The sequence below is a fragment of the Neomonachus schauinslandi genome, chromosome X (genome assembly GCF_002201575.2).
Source record: "Neomonachus schauinslandi chromosome X, ASM220157v2, whole genome shotgun sequence".
NCBI classification, from domain to species: domain Eukaryota; kingdom Metazoa; phylum Chordata; class Mammalia; order Carnivora; family Phocidae; genus Neomonachus; species Neomonachus schauinslandi.
Genome location: NC_058419.1, coordinates 40,107,488 through 40,125,372, shown reverse-complemented (window position 1 = coordinate 40,125,372; position 17,885 = coordinate 40,107,488). Strand labels below are relative to the sequence as shown.

Below are 17,885 nucleotides of genomic sequence, written 5' to 3'. Positions count from 1 at the left end.
CAGTCAGTACTCCAGACCTGCTGCATCGGAATCATCGTAGCAACACCCCTAGGTGATTCATATGCGTGTGCAAGTCTGAGCAGCACTGCTAGAGAGGAGTAGCTAGCCAGAGCAAGTCCCCTTCACAAGAAGAAGAGTTTATGTCCAAGCTCCTTACAAGAGGGCACCCAGAGCAGCTGCTTCAGAGCCCCAGGGACGGGGCTCCCATCCCCGACACCAGGAATTGATGGCGTCTTCTGGCGGCCCAGCTGCCATGCTGGATCTCTGGAGCTTCTGGAAGAGTCTGGCTCCTGTGATTGGAATCAGAGGGCTAATTGGCCCCACATGGCTCCAAATCCTGCCAGTTGCGAGGGGAGTGACAAGACTCCCCAAGGAGCCAACCAAATGTAAAGAAAAAGGAGCCAAAGGCAAGGAGAGATGGAGAGCCGAAAGCTGATGCCCGGGAACCTAGCTGTGACATTTCTATCTTCCTGCCCAGAAGTGCCCGGGAGAGAGCATTAGCTCCGAAGCAATCCGTCTTCTTCTCAGTTCACTTGTCCCTTAGCCACGTCCTGTACTAGTATCAGGACGGCCGCGGAGAGCCAGGACATCTGATAGCTGGATCAGGGACGGAGCTGCCTGGGGAGTGAGGGGACAGAGTCCACTGTGGGGCTGCCCCTTGCAGGCAAGGAGCTGATGGGGGGCGGGCCTGGGCTGCGGGGGAAGTGGGTGGAGTTTACCTTGGGCTCCCTCTCCCTGCCCCTCCAGCCACCCTGACTGAGGCTACCAGTAATGTTACTGCCTCTACATCTGTGTGATGCGTTTAACCTTCCAAAGTGCGTCTGTAGCCATGATCTCATTTCATTCTCCCAACAACGCTGAGTGCAGGATCAGAGACAGGTTAATTAGGACGGGGGCTGGCCTTCCAGACTCAGCCAGGACGTGGAGTGCTGCTGGCCTCGGGGCTGGCGCAGCACTGCGGTGAGGACTGAACAGCCAGAGGGTCCAGGACCCTGAGTGGCTGTAGGCAGTTGGGGGGGGGGGGGGTCGCGCCAGGATGGAGGGCCCCATCCGAGAGAGATTTAGCTCCAGCTGGGCTGCTAATATGCTTAGCCTCCATGGGTCCCTACATCGTCACCTAGCTTGGAGGCTGGGATGGAGGAGGAGAAGTCACCAAGCCTCTTTGGCAGGATAGTTAGAGACTGTGAGGAGATAATGGATGTGAAAGCACCTTTTCCCGGATGAGGTAATGGGTGTAAAAATGAAAAGAAGCACTTGGCTATAAAGTGTCATTATCATTAGGCAGAAAAGACAAGCTAGGCTTTTACCCAGGTGACTGACTAGAGGGGGCAAGCCTGGAGCGGGGTAGGGAACAACCTTCGCGGGCCTTGGGTAGGCAGGGGTCAGAACAAAGGCATTGCGTGCATCTGGAAACACAGAACAGGTCCCAGAAATGAAGCTGGGGGGCAGGGAGGACCACAAGCTTCAGCTGCTTCATGATTTTGTTCCGGGTTGCCCTGTTGGAAGGGACCAGAAACCAAACATCTTTCAAAGTGAAATTGCCTTCCCCCCTCCCACCCCCAGGAGGGAAGGCACGTGACCCGTGGACAGCTGAGCTCCTGTCATCCATCACCCGCTTGCTTTCATTGTCACTCCCAAGTCTCCAGGCACTTAGCAAAAATTTCAGAGAGACTGAGCTACGGTCCCTGAAAGATGCAGACCCAGGAGGGAAGGGCCCACTTCCATTTGCATTGTAAAACAGCCTTCTGGTCTGTTAATGGAGGTGTTTCTTCCCTGACGGGACATAACTTGGGAAGGCTCAGGCAGTGGGAGGCAAGGGCTGCTTGCTGATAGGCAGGGGGAGGGGAGGGGAGGGTCTAGTTGGGGACAGTTAGTCCAGCTCGGTTAGGGATAGCGCAGGGACGCATGTGCTTCAGGCCCAACCTGGAGACATGTCTGCAGCTCTAGGAGAAGTAGTTGGGTTCCCTGGGCGAAGATGGGGCTGCCCATGTCTAACACAAGTTAGACCTTAATTATGGACTTTCGATACTATTCTCAGTTACCACTCTAATTCTCCTGTTCCGTGTACACCTCTCTTTCCTCCCCCACACTAGATTGGAAGCTGTTTGAGGGCAGAGATCTGTAACTTGTGTGTCCCTCGAAGCTCTGAGTAGGCAATCAATAAATACTTGTTGATGGATGACCACGAGTCAAAACAGGAAAGCAAAACACTTGTGTCACAGAAGGCTCTTAGCCTGTTGGTTCCTCTGGCTCCAGGAGCGTTTCTTTGCATCATTATTGGCGATGCCTTCGGCCCAGCAGAGGCTAAAGTGTGCCCAGCTTCAGAAAAAGAAAAAGGCAGCAAAATTGAGCCTGCAGTGGCCAGGGGACCCTGAGCTCAGGACAGCATTCTGAGTACTGGAACATACGCCTGGGTGTTCCTCTCGAGTGTCCCTGCTCCCCACGCACAGCCCCACGGGCTCTCATCCTCCAGCCTGCACTGGCTGGGGCCCATGTCAGAAATGAGCTGGTGTCACCCCAAGAAGAGGCTCTTTCGGTGCCAATAGGATGGGAGACAGGAAAGCAAGGGGCTCATTTCGGAAGCAGTGCCGGGAGTGAGGCAAGATGGCAGCTGCAGGAAAGACGTTCTCTGGCTCCCTTGAGGCCAAGCTCCTGCCTGCCACCAGGCGCAGAAATGAGAGAGGTGCCAGCCTGGGGCCACCCTCATCAGGGCCCTGTCCTGGGAGGGTGCCTATCTTAGGACACTGGCCCGCCCCTGTCCAGCTTCTGAGTGACTCCCCATTGAAAAATGACCATTTGTCCTACCAGCGCGGGAGGCCAGGAGCCAGTTTCTGAATTTGCCTTCAGGGGGCCTGACCGCATCCTGGCCAGCCCCCTCTGCCTCCCTAAGGGGCGACAGACACCACCCGCCCCCCAAGCCGGCTTGGTTGGGTGCAGCCGGAGTTGATGTGACACATTAAGGCAGCCGTGGTCTGTCTTCCTTCCTGAGTCCTTCTATGAGAGAGACAAGCCCCAGACTATGAATTTCTCTTTTGTACCATTACTCTAAATCTCCCGCCACACCCCCCCCCGATAAATAGTCCTAAAGTCTAATTATCGAATTTGTGTCCTGATAAACAGCCTAATCTCTTGAAACCGTTTGTAACTGAGGAATGCGGTATCTTGAGCTAGCCAACAATCACTCTCCCGGTGTCAGAACCTCCCACCTCTTTTACGAACTTTATACAAGTTTGATTAATCACCTCCTGCCCCTCTGAATCTTGTTCCCAAGGGCCCTGCCTGGAACCTTAGTTTTCTGGAATACACACACTGAGGCTAGGGAACTCAACCCCATTTGTTAGATCAGAACTTGCGTGGGGCTTGAGCAGTGCCAAGTCCGGGAGCTAAGGCTCTGCGAGCCTCTTGGCTCTGGTGCCCTCTCTTCCACCTCCAACTGCCCCGCCCCGCCTGTTGGCCATTCATTGCCCTCTTTACCTCCTTCCCTGCCTCTGGCACTCAGTGCCCTCCCAAGCCCCACGGTCCCCGTGCCCTCACCCTGGCCCTAGCTGTAGAACCATTCTAAAGTCCTCATGTTAATTTTTCTAAGCTTCAACAACTCCCTCTGTGAGCGTCGGGAGAGCTGTCTGCAGTCTCTCCCAGGTACTGGGGCGGCGAGGTCTCGCAGCCCATTGGGGTTCACGTCTGCCGGCAGCCACGAGACACAGCTCCCCTGCTTGCCCATAGGAGCCATTTTCCAGTTGTCCCATTACCTGAAGTAAGTTGGCATTACGTCCGATTGTGTACGGTAATGGTCCTCCGCATGAGCACATTTGTTTACATACGCCATCTCATCGTTTTTATATAGAACCTAAGGGAAATCAGAGTTTAAAATCGCACAAGGACTTCATGAAGGGCTGTTCTGAAGCGACTTCGCATTCCTTCCCTCACTTGCTTGCCTGTGTCCTGCTGCCTTCCTCGAGGTTTTGGTTTCCCCTAGGGAGTCGACAGCCAGTTCAGCGGGCGCTACCAGTTAACCTTCAGAATAACATGCCTGCATTTAGGCTCCTTCTAGAGTCCCAATATCTTGGAGGAAAGGGCTGACTCTGATGTCAAGTTCTGTGGCAACAGTTGTTTTTGTTTTGTTTTGTTTTGTTTTGTTTTGTTTTTTCCCGTTGGCCCTGGCCCTGTAGACAGTGGGCTTTTCCTTGCCAGACTCCTCTTTCTCCAAACTGAGCTATGAGGGCCGTTGTTGCCTCTGCTGGTTCTAGAGGACCTGGGAAGCCAAGCGGGGGAGCTCCCGTGTGCCATGGCCAGCACCCTCATCTGTGCCCCCTCCCAGCTGGTTCTGAGGCTTAGTCGCCTTTGCATCTTGTTTTGCTCCCATCTTCCCCTTCCCTCGGTCATGTGATGCAGGAAGAGAGCGCAAATGCTATGGAATGGGAGCAGCTGCCAACAGAGACGTGGCGACAAGTGACCATTCGCCGAGACCCTATATGTGGCTTTGGCTTCGTGGCTGGCAGTGAGCGGCCCGTGGTGGTGCGATCTGTGAGGCCAGGTAGGTGTTCCTCACAGTGTCCCCCCCTGGCCCCGGCTCCTTTTCCCCCAGCATCCACCCATCTTCCCAAAGAGCAGGGCTCCCCCGTTCACTGTGGTGGCCCCAAGGAGTTCATGAAGAGCGGGGTAAAGACTCGCCAGCTAAGGACCGCGCGAGGGAGCTGGGCTTTCAGAGCGATCGACGCAAACCACTGAGGCTTCCTGGGGCCAAGACAGAGGCCGCAGTTGATGGTTTAGCAGAGTCTCGGTCTTAATGAAGCCTCCCTGTGCGTAGAACCTTCATAAAAGAGCCAGACTGCCTTGGATGACAAATGTCTATTCAATTCCATTCAACAAGTATTTATAGATTGCCTACTCTAAGCACAGCAAGATGGTAGGGAAGGACAAGACGCAGGCCCTGTCCCCAAGCACCTAACCATCAGGCTGTAGAGACTGGTACCCACTCACGAGAAAGGTCAGCCACCGACGGCTGGAATCAGGACACGGACCATAGGTGGGAGAGGAGGGGGGGGCGGGGAATGAAATCTCCAAACGCCACGGTGGCAGTAACGAGAGCTGCCATTGATTAAGTGCCTACTGTGTGCTTTCCTCATCTTGTTTATTCCTCCCAGCCAAGCCTGCAAGGTGAGTCGTCCTCCCCATTTAACCAGATGAGGAAACTGAGGCATAGAGGAAGAGAAATGACTTGTCCAGGGGCACTCAGGTAGGAGGCAGCAGAGCCAGGATTTGGACCTGGCTGGGTCTGTCTGATGCTGATGCGGGAGAAGCGGGGCTTGAATGGGACCGGGTGGGAGTGGATAAGTGAAAGCCCCCACCTGAACTGTGGAATCCTGCCCTCATGAATGAAATGGGCAATGGTCTAAGCGCCGTTTCGTTCCACATCTGCTAGGCATTGACAGAAAAGATGAACAGAAAGAAGCTTTATTCCTGACTTGCTGGGCCCGAGGCTTTAGATGTTTACAACAGTTTCTCACTCAGTCAAGAGGAGCAGCCCGAGTACAAACTGGTCTAGCAGAAATTTGATGAATTTTGCAATCCTCAAAGGAAAAGAAAAAAAAGATTTTTGTAAGCTCCCTTTTCAACTAGAGGGCATAAAGAAAAAAACAATCCAGTACAGGAGTTCGTGGCTGACCTCAGGCTCCCGAGTCAGTCATGCAGTCTGGTGGAAGGTCCTTGAGTCCCTGATCAGAAATCAAATCTGTCCTGGGTAAGAGGAATTGGGAAAAACTTAGTAGCAGGCCACCCAGAGCCCCTGCTTTTGGCCTCAAGGGAGACAGGATTTACAGGGCTGAAGGGAGCCTAGACAAGGGGGTCAGCTTCAAGCCATGTGAAAATGAAGAGGCAGAGTTGGAGGGGTGGGGACAAAGGAGAGCCACAGGTGAGAGCCACACAAAAATCATGGGGTTGGCAGGCACAGCCCTATAAAGACGTAGGCTGATCCAGATCGCTGCTTCTGGCCCAGGAGGCTCTTAAGGGCAGAGGCTTTTTCGTTCTGTATTTGAGATAAGACAGAAGACAAGAGGCATCCTATGGAGGACCAATCACGGTAGGGCCAGCCAGCACAGCATTCCGGGAAAGTGGTAGTAGATTGACGCCCACCACTGCCGTCAGAGTTCAGTTTCACGAAGACCGCTTCCATTAAAAGGAAGGAAGGAAGGGAGGGAGTGGGGAAGGAGTAGCGTGGCCTCTCTACCAAAAGATTGGCATGTTGGCAGGGGGAGATAGAAGGAATGAAATGAGTTGAAGGAATTGCCCCCTTGGAGGATAATAACTACCGTCTAGCGAATTCATACCGACATCAATCAACCGTCTAAAGTGCTGTACACTCATCATCTCCTGTATCCGCCCCGCGTTCTTATGAGGTGGAGGTACTGTGATTTTCCCATTTTCCAAAGGAGCAAAGAGAGACAAGGTCACACAACCAGTGAGTTGCAGATTTGGAATTGGAGTTCAGGTCTGGCTGGCTGCCAAGAGTGGGGCCTCCCCCGCCTCCCCCCCGCCTTCTCTGCCCCTGAAGTCACTGTGCTATCAGGACATTTGGCCACCAATGCAGGCGGAGTGGTGAGTCTCGCTGGCCGAGCCACATAGGCCCCCTCAGCACACAGGCCCCACGCTCCAGAACCACCACCAGGCCACGCTCAGGTGACAGAGGTGTTCTGTATGTTCTTGCTTCTGGTGTTGGCATAGCACACTTCTTTGTAGAAAGAGGGAACAGTTGGGATCCAGCCCTTGAAGGCAGGCGCAAACAGGAGTCAAGCCTGGTTTGAGAGTGGGACCTGTCCGTAAACATTTCTTTGGGGCTTGAGTTAGGCCTCATTCTCCCTGAATTCCACTCATTCTCCCTGAATCTCCGAAAAGCTTTTCTCCGACGTCTTGGCTAAACACCAGATTCAGCACACCCTGTGGTGCCCCTCGACCCCCATTCTTTACCCAAACCAGGAAGGTATGGCCCTCAGACAGCCCTGCTTTCTTAACCTCGACAGTGGAGTTGGGAAGGACAGGAAGCAAATTTCCAACTATCTGTGATTTGGGGTCTGTTCTTGTTCCCCTCACCTACTGAAGAGTGGCATCTCTCAGAGATGAGAGAAGATAAACCCTCTGGGTCTTTTAGTCCATCCCCCCGACTTCAGGCAAGTGACTGCCTAAATCATTCCTGACCAGCGAGTAGGAATGTTGCTCAGGTAAGAAGATTCCTTGTCGCTCCTCGCTTCATCTATACCCCCTTCAGTAGTCTGGAAGTCATCCCTCGGGCCTCAGCAGATCCCTCCTGGCGAAAGGGAAACCCGTGTCCCTCTTTAGAACCCAGCCAGGAAAGTACATATTCACCTGGTCTGAGGGCCAGGCCTGGGCTTGGGACTTCTTGCTCCCACACCACTGGCAGCCACAGGAGGTCCGAGCTATCCTCTTTCTTCGATCTTCTGCCCTCTGTCTGGCACAGGCAGCTGTGGCCCAAACAACACCCCTACCACCAGCCCGCGCGGCCTGCCCTCTTTCCTGCGGGCTCTACGGTCCCCACTTCAGCTCCCTCAGGCACTGGTGACTCCTGCCCAGACCTGCGCTTTCCCAGCAGTGGCCCCAAGCCCTCATGCCTCTCTCCTCTCCTCTGCAGGAGGCCCCTCTGAGGACAAGCTCCTGGCTGGTGACCAGATTGTGGCTATTAATGAGGAGGACGTGAGTGAAGCCCCCAGGGAGAGGTTCATAGAACTCATCAGGTAACAGGGGCCTCTTGGGCCTTGGCAGGAGCTGAGCACTGACCCCTCCCCTGCCCTACCAGTGGCATAGGGCTACCATGGTCCTCCCTGGCCCTGAGAGGGAGGCCCTTCAGGCAGAACAGCCCTGGCCAGGGCTCCTGGCTACCCAGGACTTCAGAGGCCAGCCCTGCCAGGGCCCCAGGGTCCCTCACACTCTCTGGCTTAGCCTTCTCTAGTGATGTGAACAGAGAACAGCCTTCTTCAAGAGCTCACCTCACCTTCCTCCCCCTTACTACTCCCCTCACCGAAGCCCCTTGGTCTTTGACTTACAGTGCAGGGGGACAGACCCAGTGAGCGATGAGAACCAAAGAAGCCATTAAAAGAACACTCTGGAAAAAAAAAAACACTCTGAGATAAGCACAGTGTGAGCCAGGTCTTGTTTCCCACGTCTCCATACCCTACTCCACCAAAAAAAAAAAAAAAACTTGAGGAGAAGAAAATCTGAATCCCTGGCTCATGGGTTGAGGAAGGGAACCTGCCATTGTGGATTCTGCTCGCTGTGTGTGTGTGACCTCTTAGTGCCCTCTACAGATGGGGGCAAGAGAGAGAAAGAAAGGAGTGTCAGGGGACTCCCACCATCTGTACACGGGAGTAATCATGGTGACTTTTCCCCTCCTCACCCCTACACACACACACACACACACACACACACACGCTATACACATATACACAGCCTCCTACCTCACACTCCTACCACACACACACACGCACACGCACACACACACCACACACACACCTCTTTGCATAGACGTGTTGATAAGGAACAAGAGGATAAAGGTGAAGGCTCTAAATTCCATGGGTTGTCTTCTGCTTTGGTGACCTTGGCTGTCTCCTCCCAAATGGACCTGTGTACTCTCTTGCTCTCTCTCTCTCTCTCTCTTTGCCTTGTGTGGTCTGCTCTATCTCTGCCTCCATCTCTTCCAGGCCCTCTCTTGGTTTAAAATGTTCTTCATCTCACTCGTCTTTCTCGTTCTCCCAAATCCCACCTGTCCCCAGCGCCCCTCCCTCCTCTTCAAAGGCAGATTTAGCACACTTGGGATGGAACAGCACCCTCTCGCTAGCTCTGGAAGCATTTGGAATGCTCCCTCCCGAAGTCCAGGGCAGGTCTTCCTCGAGATGCTCCCCTCTCCAGCTCACATCTTGAAACGTGTCTGGTCCCTAATGACGTTTAGTTTGTCTCTCCTCCAAGTTCAGTGGTCCATTGCATCCCCCCCCCCCACCCAACTCCACCCTTGACCCTCCACCACCACACCAAAATGGGGTAAGTCCTTTCAACCCCATCGAGGGCGTGTTGGGGTTCTTTCAGCCTGACCCTCCAGAAGTGTTTGCTCTGCTTCTAGTGAATATCTTTGTACCCTAGAACAGGTAGCCCAGTTTTGTGAGGGAGTCCAGAGCTCCTCCAGGATCAAGACAGAGCTCACTCATTTGATAACCCTGGGGGCCAGCAGATTTTTGTTATTTCATTCAATCAATGAATATTTGTTATCGAGTGTCTACTATGCACCAGGCACTCTTCAAGGCACCGAATATACAACAATGAATGACAGAAATCCCATTGGAGTTTATGTTCTCGTGGAAAGAGACACGCCTTAACAACATGATAAATATGTAATTATATGGCATACTGGAAGTAGACGAAGGTTATCAAAGGATAGAAAGTGGATCAGGATAAACCGGGTCCTGGAGTGCTGGGCATAGGGGTGCTTTTAATAGCCTGGCCAGAGTTAGCCTCATTGAGAAGGTGGCAACTAAAGAAAGACTGAAAGCAGGGAGGGTGTCAGAGAGGGAAGAGCCAGTGCAAAGGCCCTGAGGCAGGAGTGTGTCTGTTATGTTTGGGGAGCAGGGGAGAAGCCAGGATGTGAAGTGGGGTAAAGAGAGGAAGACCTGTAGCCACTATAAGGACTTCGGCTTTGTTCTACATGAAATGGGGAAATGTGGCAGGGGCTGGGGCAGACGCGTCACATAATCTGACTTACACTATGCCCTCCCCTGTTCAAGAGACAGATTTTCCTGTGGGATTTTCCTGGAAGACAGCTCCTTCCTTCTCCCAGGAGCTCCCCATCCCTGGACTTGGCCTCACTGAATGTGGAAAATGTTCCAAATCCTTGAGCAGGAGGCCTTGGCCTTCCTTGAGTATCTAGAACCAAGTGATCTCGACTCTGCTTCTTGAATACCCTTGTTCCCAGAAACGTATGGAAAGGTCCATCGAGGAGGAGGGAAGCTCCTTCCAGGCAAACTCTTTCCATTTCTCTCAGTTCTTTTAAAGGACTGTGTATTCCCGGGGGAGAATTTTCATACCTCATGGCCTGTTTGATCATTGGTATAATTCTTGTCGGAGGGGTTTCAAATTCTTCATCCCTTTGAATATTTGCTGTCTGGAGAGCCTTGGTTCCATCTGTTGCTCCCTAGCTCTCATTTTTTGGTCCTTCAATTAAAACAAATCTGCTGAGTATGAGTCAGGATAACCAAATGACCTCCTTTGGGTTTTTCCTTTGAATTTCTCCTCTTGCTTAAATACCAAATTGCCAACTGAGTTCCATAATTCAGGCCTTTTGTTTTCCTTGAGAATTTTCTATTCTACAGATAAAATTGCTCCTAAGGTTTGGGGAGATCTACAGAGCGAATGTGAGAGGGAAATAGAACAGGAAGACTTGAAAAATGACAGCCCCAGAGATTATGGTAATGCCTTCTTCAGATGCCTGTGTGAACCTCTATGGATGGTTTCCGTCAGCCACCACAAATGATGGGAGGCGAGGCGGCCGGGCAGATAGTCAGAGTGCCCGCTGGCCTAATTCATATCCCTGAATGCAGCCTAGGGGAGAATTCTGGTGTTGCTTCTCGTACGAGATGAATACCTAGTGCATGATACACTACTGTCCTGTTCCTTCTTCTCTCTGTAGGAGCGCTAAGGAATTCATCGTTCTTACAGTTCTGCACACTCATCAGGTGAGTGAGCCGCTGTGCCATCCACCCTTCCTCCTGACGGAGGTGACAGAGTCCCATATTGGAAAGTGACCGTGACGGGAGGGCGGGTGGACGGCGAGACTAGAATCCACGTGTTGTGAGCCAAAGCTTGAGGAGTGAATGTAAAGCATACCTTCTGAACATCTGAGTCTGCTTTCTACCTTCAAGGCTTGGGGATTTTTTGAAAGGCTCTCCAGTGCTATGTTCTGACTTGTGCCCTTCTGCTTTACCCCCACTGAGGCCGCGTGCTCACTGCCCCGGTCCCAGACAGATTTTCTACCTCTTTCTTTTTTTTTTTTTTTTGCTAAGCCCCATCAAAATGTACCCGTCCAGGGTCCAACTCCCATAAAGTCCTTGCAGATGGTGGGTGCTAGCTAGTCTCATTCATTCATTCATAGCAGTATTTACTAGATGGCGTGCAACGTATGAAGCCCTGCACCGCATGGGGGGTATTTAATATGACGGTGGTGGGAAAGTACGGTGGGACGAACCGTTTCATCTTAGTCCCGGTACAGTCACTAACTAGCTGTGTGACCTTGGGTAGGTCAGTTCCAAAAAGTTCCCCGTCTGTAAATTGAGGGGTTTAGACTAGAACAGTGTTTTCCAAACTTGACTGGTCAAAATAGTCAACAGGACTACTTATTAGAAGTAAAATTCCTGGGGCACCTGGTGGCTCAGTCACTTAAGCATCTGCTTTCGGCTCAGGTCATGATCTCGGGGTGCTGGGATGGAGCCCCGTGCGGGGCTCCCTGCTCAGCCGGGCATCTCCTTCTCCCTCTCCCTCTACTGTTCCCCCTGCTCGTGCCCTCTCACTCTCTCAAATAAATAAATAAGATCTTTTAAAAAATAATAAAAATAAAATAAAAATCCCCAGGCCCCTCTCCTCAAGAGTTGGATTTAGAAGGCCCAGAGTCCATTACTAGGTTACTTTGTTATAGTAATCTTTTTTAAATACACAGACCCAGGTGCAGAACTTTTATGTGCAAAACCAGAGCCCCCCTTCCACCTCCAGCCTAGTTGTCCCTTCTCAGTGTCCCCAAGACTCCCCTGACTTCCAGCACTGATGTCCCACCTCCATGGCCACAGGAGAGGTCCCATCTGTTGGGGGTGGGGGGCATGAAATCAGCACAGCCTTCACAGAGGAGGCTGCATCTGAGCTGGACCTCCAGAGAGGGGGCAGGATTTCCCAGGCAGAGACAGAGGGGAAGATTTCCCAGAGAGTTGGCATTTCCGGGCAAAGTCAGGGACAGCGTGCAGGTGCAGAGCATGGGCTCATCAGTTGGAGATGGGGTTCAAATCAAGCTCTGGCACTAACTGCCTTTCCCCATGGCCCCCAGTGTGAAACACACACACACACACACACACACACACACATTTACACAGGCACATTCTCTCTCCCTCCCCTCCCTCTCCCCCTTCTCCCTCTCCCTCTCATACTTGCTCTCTGGCAAATAGGCCTTTCTCAATAGCAATTCTCTTGTATCTCTGGGCAGGCAAGTTCCACCCCTCAGTGGGTGTTACCAATAGACCCCCCCCCCGCCCTTACTGCGCAGGTGCAGTTGCCTGGTGGACAGTGGACCGTCATTCCCCACTCCCCAGTCTCCTCGTGAAATGGCTACCAGTTCTACCCCCCACCAAAAAAAAAAACCATGCTTGTTGTGTTTTACCTCTCTGATCAGAGACCCATTGTGGGTTACTGTGTTAGTCAGGTCTCCTCAAATGTCATCCCCTCCTAGAAGCCTTCCTTGACTACCCTTTTTAAGACAGCATCGGCCTGTCACGGCCAATACTGCATCATTTTTTTTCCTCAAAGCGAAAATACTATATTTGTAAACTTTTTGTTTGGAGATCATTACAGACTCACAGGAAGTTGCAAAGCTAGTACACACATCCCTGTGTACCCTTTACCCGGTTTCTCCCAAGGGTTACGTCTCCCAGAACTAAAGTACCATTTCAAAACCAGGACATTGACAGCAATACAATGTGTGTATAGGGTTCAGTGTCAGTCTGTCACATGTGTGGTGTGGTCCACTTGGCCACCAGCACAGTCAAGACACTGGACAGTTCTATCACTACAAGGACCCCTCACCTTGCCCTTTTATAGCCATACCCCTCTCTCCCTCCACCCCAGTCCCCATCAACCACTAGTCTATTCCCCCTTTCTGTAATTTCATCATTTCCAAAATATTATATACACAAAATAATATAGCACGTAATCTTTTGGGATTGGCTTTTTTTTTTTTTTTCACTTAGCATGGCGCCCTTGCGAGTCATTCAAGTTTTTGCCAGTATCAGTAGTCTGTTCCTTGTTAATTGCTGAGTAGTATTCCATGGTGCGGATGGACTGCAGGCTGTTTGGTGATTCACCTAAGCCTTATTAGAATGTCAGCTCCACGAAGATAGGAGCTGTGTTTCATTCATTGCTCTCTCCCCAGCACCTGGAAGAGCACTTGCCACAGAGTAAGCATTCAATAAGGATGTGTTGAAGTAATAAAGAAAACCCAGCTTCCAGCCATCATGGCAACCCAAACTCAAGTATCCAAACGTAGGTGCAGAATGAAGAGCCTAACACTGCCCCCCACCTCTGTTCCAGCTCTCATTCCAGTGCCCCCAGCACCCCTCTGCCCTCCAGTTCTGATGTCCCCACTGTCCAATTCCACGGCCTCTTCGCTATGACCAGGCTGCTTTCCTTTTCTCCCTGGTCCAGATCTTAGTTCTTACAGCCCTGCCGGCTTCTGTCCTTGTACGGCTCCACCCTTCTTCTAAACAGGTCTGTGTCCTTTAAGACCTGGCTCGAGACTCTTCCAAACACCTCTGCCTGACTAACCTCAGTGAGAGTTTCTCATTTGGTTGCCTGTTCAGCAAACACCTATTGAATACCTACCATTCGAGGTGCTCCTCTAAGCTAGGAACATGGCGGTCCCCGGGACAAACATGGTTCCTATCCTCACAGAGCTTACACTCTAGTACTTGGCCTTACGCTTTCAAAACCCTTGGAGCATAGAAGTGAGCACACACACACAGGGGCGATAGTCGAAACAATTAACCTGTATAGTCGAAGCCATTCGCTCATAATGTAAGCCAGCCATGGGCACTGGAGCAGAGTCTTGGAGGCCTCCTGACTGTGCCAGGTGTTAACCCTTCAGATGACCACTGGTAAAGAGGTCCCATGGGAGAGGCCCCATGGCACCCAGGAAGCTTAGGGCAGTGGCTGCTTACCAATCAGTGTGAAAGAAACCCTCACAACAGGTATGGCCATACCAGTGCATCCCAAGTGAATGTCAGCCTTGCATACATGCATAGTCGATCCTCACTATTCACAGATTCTGTGTGAGCAAGTTCACCTACTCCCTAAAATGTATTTGCAACCCCCAAGTCGAGACCCGTGGTGCTTTCCTGGTCACTTGCAGACATAAGCGGAGCATGAAAAATTTGAGTCTCCTAATGCACATGTTGCCGGCTGAGGTCAAAGACGGCAGCACTCTGCCATCTTGTTTCAGCTGTCACACGGAGGTGTCCAGAGATAGAGATGGCAGGGAGCAGTGCGGTGTAATGCAAGAAGCTCGGTCTCTGGAACAGTTGGATGGGATTTGAATCCCAACTGTGGCACCTGTTAGTGGGGCGGCCTCAGGCAAGTCACTGAACACTTCAGAACTTCATTCTCTCCTAGTGAAATAAAATAGAATCTACCAGGATGAGTTGTTTTTAGAATTCAGAATTATGGGCGCCTGGGTGGCTCAGTTGGTCAAGCGACTGCCTTCGGCTCAGGTCATGATCCTGGAGTCCCTGGATCGAGTCCCACATCGGGCTCCCTGCTCGACAGGGAGTCTGCTTCTCCCTCTGACCCTCCCCCCTCTCATGTGCTCTCTCTCATTCTCTCTCTCTCAAATAAATAAATAAAATCTTTAAAAAAAAAAAGAATTCAGAATTATAATCTGTGTGAGACGTATACACACACTCGCGCGCATGCACGCACACACATGCATGCACGCGTGCGCGCACGCACACACACACTTCCCCTAGGAGCAGCTGTTCAGTATTCATTCGTTCCATGTTCGAGGTGACTTTATAAAACGTAACTAGCGTGAGTCACAAAAATTGACTGAGACAGAGAATCTTCTCTCAAGTTATAATGAGAGCTTATCGACAACCCCTAGCCTATGTTCCGTGTGATAGCCCCTGCATTACAGAGCATAGTCCAGCGTCCACAGCAGGCACTTGACATCTTAACGGTTGCATGGAGATTACCACTTCTTCCAGAAGACAGTCTCCTTGTAGGTCCAGCCTGTGGCCCAGGAATCTTTATACCTCTGGGGCTCCTTCCAGCTTCTACATTCCGTGGCTGAGGAGGGTCCAGTACAGTGGTTCTTGACCCTGGCTATACATTAGAAGCACCTGAGAAGCTCTTAAAACTATTGATACTCAGGCTCTAGCCCTGAGCAATTGAATTCGAAGCTTTGGGGAGGGGACCCAGGTGTTGGTCTTTCAAAAAGGCTTCCAAAATGATCCTTATGCAGCCAAGATACATATCAAGAACTACTGATCTAACATGTAGTCTCTTTCAGATGACATTGTTCTTTTAACGGAGTGACTTTTATGATGGCAGACCATTGAGGGTATTTTAGTGGAGTGATCACAGAGCTTCTTGAGGTATGGTGCTTGGCAGATGGTAGGTACTCAAACCATATTTGCTGAATTGGTGAACTAATTCATTATGAACAGTAGCAATCAACTGCTACCTCTTATTCTGTGCCTACTCTATGCTTGGTGCTAGGGGTAGATATAGTAATATAAAATCCCGTCTCTTCTTTTACAAGCTGGGGGGGGGGGGACATGAGTGGATATGAGTGTGGATTAACAAGGAGTACTATAGGGGAGCCTGGGTGGCTCAGTTGGTTAAGCGTCCGACTCTTGGTTTCGGCTCAGGTCATGATCTCGGGGTTGTGGGATCAAGCCCCATGTCAGGCTCTGCGCTGGGCATGGAGCCTGCTTAAGATCCTCTCCCTCTGCCCCTCCCCCCACTTCTATCTCTCTGGGGAAAAAAAGGGGGGGAGTACTATAGGAAATCCAGGGAGGGCACTGGAGGAATTGGGGAAGAACTCAGGACCAAGGTAGAATTTGAGCTGGGCTTTAGGGATGGCATTTAGCTAAGCAAAGGGGACACTGGGGGCCCAGAAGGGCAGGGATGGTGAAGAGGCAACATGAGGTGGGCGCAGAAGTGGGAAGCAGCCCGGTGTGGGCACTGTGGGCAGAACCACCTGTCGGGGCCAGAGATGAGGAATGAGGGTCATGTGTGGCTCGCAGGGGGCCTTGGGAGCCGGAGAGAGGACATGTTCACCTCCAGGCCCCAAGTGCAGATAGGAAGGCCCTGGGTCCCTTATCAGTAGTCTGGTGAAACCAGGATGGCCCTCCCTTGTCCCAGACTCCCACAGTGGTTGCCATGGGAATTGCCTATAAAGAGGCTCAGGTGTCAAAGACAATGAGCCAGCGGGAAGGAGACTAGGAGGCTGTGGGCGCTATAGGAACCCGAGCTTTGTCCTCTCACAATCCAAGCGGGGCCCTATCTTGCACTAAAATGTTGGGCCATATACCTGACTTTGAACCCAACCCTGAAATCTGTACTGATAGAGCCACCAAATTAAAAAAAAAAAAAAAAAAAAGTGCTCAGAAACACCAGCTGCTGAATTCAGTCCTGAGGGAGAGGCAGACTCTCTCCTCTATTGCTTATTCCACTGAGCTGCTGCCTTCATATTTGCTTCGAGGGGCTTACAGTGGCCCCGGCAGTGCTTCGTGATTCTGGTCCCATGTTTCCAGCCAAAATTCATTTTTGCCAGCGAGGGTGCCTGTTGCAAAATGAGACTCCCAACTGCTTGAGGGAAAAAAATGGGGTCAGTGAAGAGCTCAGATGTCCCAGCTTTGAAGGTACTCAATTAATCTCTGCTTAATGGGCTAAGACATTTTCAACAATATAAATTCCTGTGCCTTATGCTCCTAGAGATTCTGACTTTTTATGTCCGCCGTGCGCCTAGAAATCTGTGCTTCAGCAAGCGCTCCCCAGTGAGTCTTACCATCAGGAAAGTTTTGGGAACAGTGGGGCGTGCGTGCTAACGAGTTAGTGCGGGGGTCAGCAAACTTTTTTTTCTGTAAAGGGCTGTCTAGTAAACATTGTAAGTTTTGTAAGCTATGCATGATAGTTGCAAAAGCAAACACAGGTAGTGCCCGAGGGAGGCTCACGGCTGTATTCCGATAAAGTTTTATTTACAAAAACAGGTGGTGGGCAGGATTTGGCCCAGGCAGGCCCGCAGTCCACTGACCCCAGAATTATGTTCACTACTCCTCCCTGGTACTACATTCATGCTTTGATGAGGGTCTTCCTGATTCTCAACTTTTTCATTCAAAAGAGTGACCCTAGCATTAAGAACTTCAGGCCACATAGCTGAGCTTCAGAGATGCTTCAGTACAGGGCAACCTTTGAGAACCCCTCCCATCACACTGCAAGGTAGACATCACCTGTGTGCGGGCGTCAGGCTAGACGTGAGTCTGTGACATGTAGCCGAGACCAGTTGGCAACGAGGGACTCACCATCAGTGATCAAGGCTGAAGACTGAGAATAGGACCGAGTCTTAGAGATGGACAGGACAAGGGTCAAGGAGGAATGAGGCACGAACAAGCTGAAAATAGCTCTACCACAGACCCCGGAAATGATTACAGTCCCTGCAAATATGGGCAATTCCACTTCCTCCTTCATGATTTTGCTCCTATAAAAATATCTGAATCTTTCGGGTATAGTCGTAACTGTCAGGCAGGATCCAATCTGGGACTTTTGGTAGGGATCCCAAGGAGGCTGTCCTCTCCTCATAGGTGAAGACAAAAAAGGATACCAGTTGCGGTCCTTCATATGTTCAGAGGTCCGTTCAATAAGACCAGGGTCGAATCAGAACCAGTGGGGGAAAGATCGGGAATGGACACCCAGCTTCAGCTGGCTCTGGGGCCTAGTCGCCAATCCAAGGCTCGGGAAATCTGGGTTTTAGTTTCAGCTCCACTACCAAATTATTTTGATACTTCGAGCAGACCGTATCCTCTTCCCAGGCCTCCGTTTTCATGGGTAAAAATGAAGGGTGGACTCCATGGCCCGCC

At 51.4% G+C, this 17,885-nt stretch overlaps 1 protein-coding gene across 1 annotated transcript in view; it reads left to right on the top strand.

Annotated features, from left to right (window-relative positions):
- Window positions 1-4,386: 4,386 nt before the first annotated feature.
- The window catches only part of FRMPD3 (FERM and PDZ domain containing 3), a gene marked incomplete at its 3' end in the record, with an annotated part of 61,427 nt that continues 47,928 nt past the window's right edge, over window positions 4,387-17,885 (top strand). Inside the window, exons 1-3 of the mRNA XM_044911935.1 lie at window positions 4,387-4,534; window positions 7,643-7,745; window positions 10,685-10,730. Of these exons, the coding sequence (XP_044767870.1) occupies window positions 4,387-4,534; window positions 7,643-7,745; window positions 10,685-10,730 (297 nt within the window). The remainder of the gene's footprint in view (window positions 4,535-7,642; window positions 7,746-10,684; window positions 10,731-17,885) is intronic.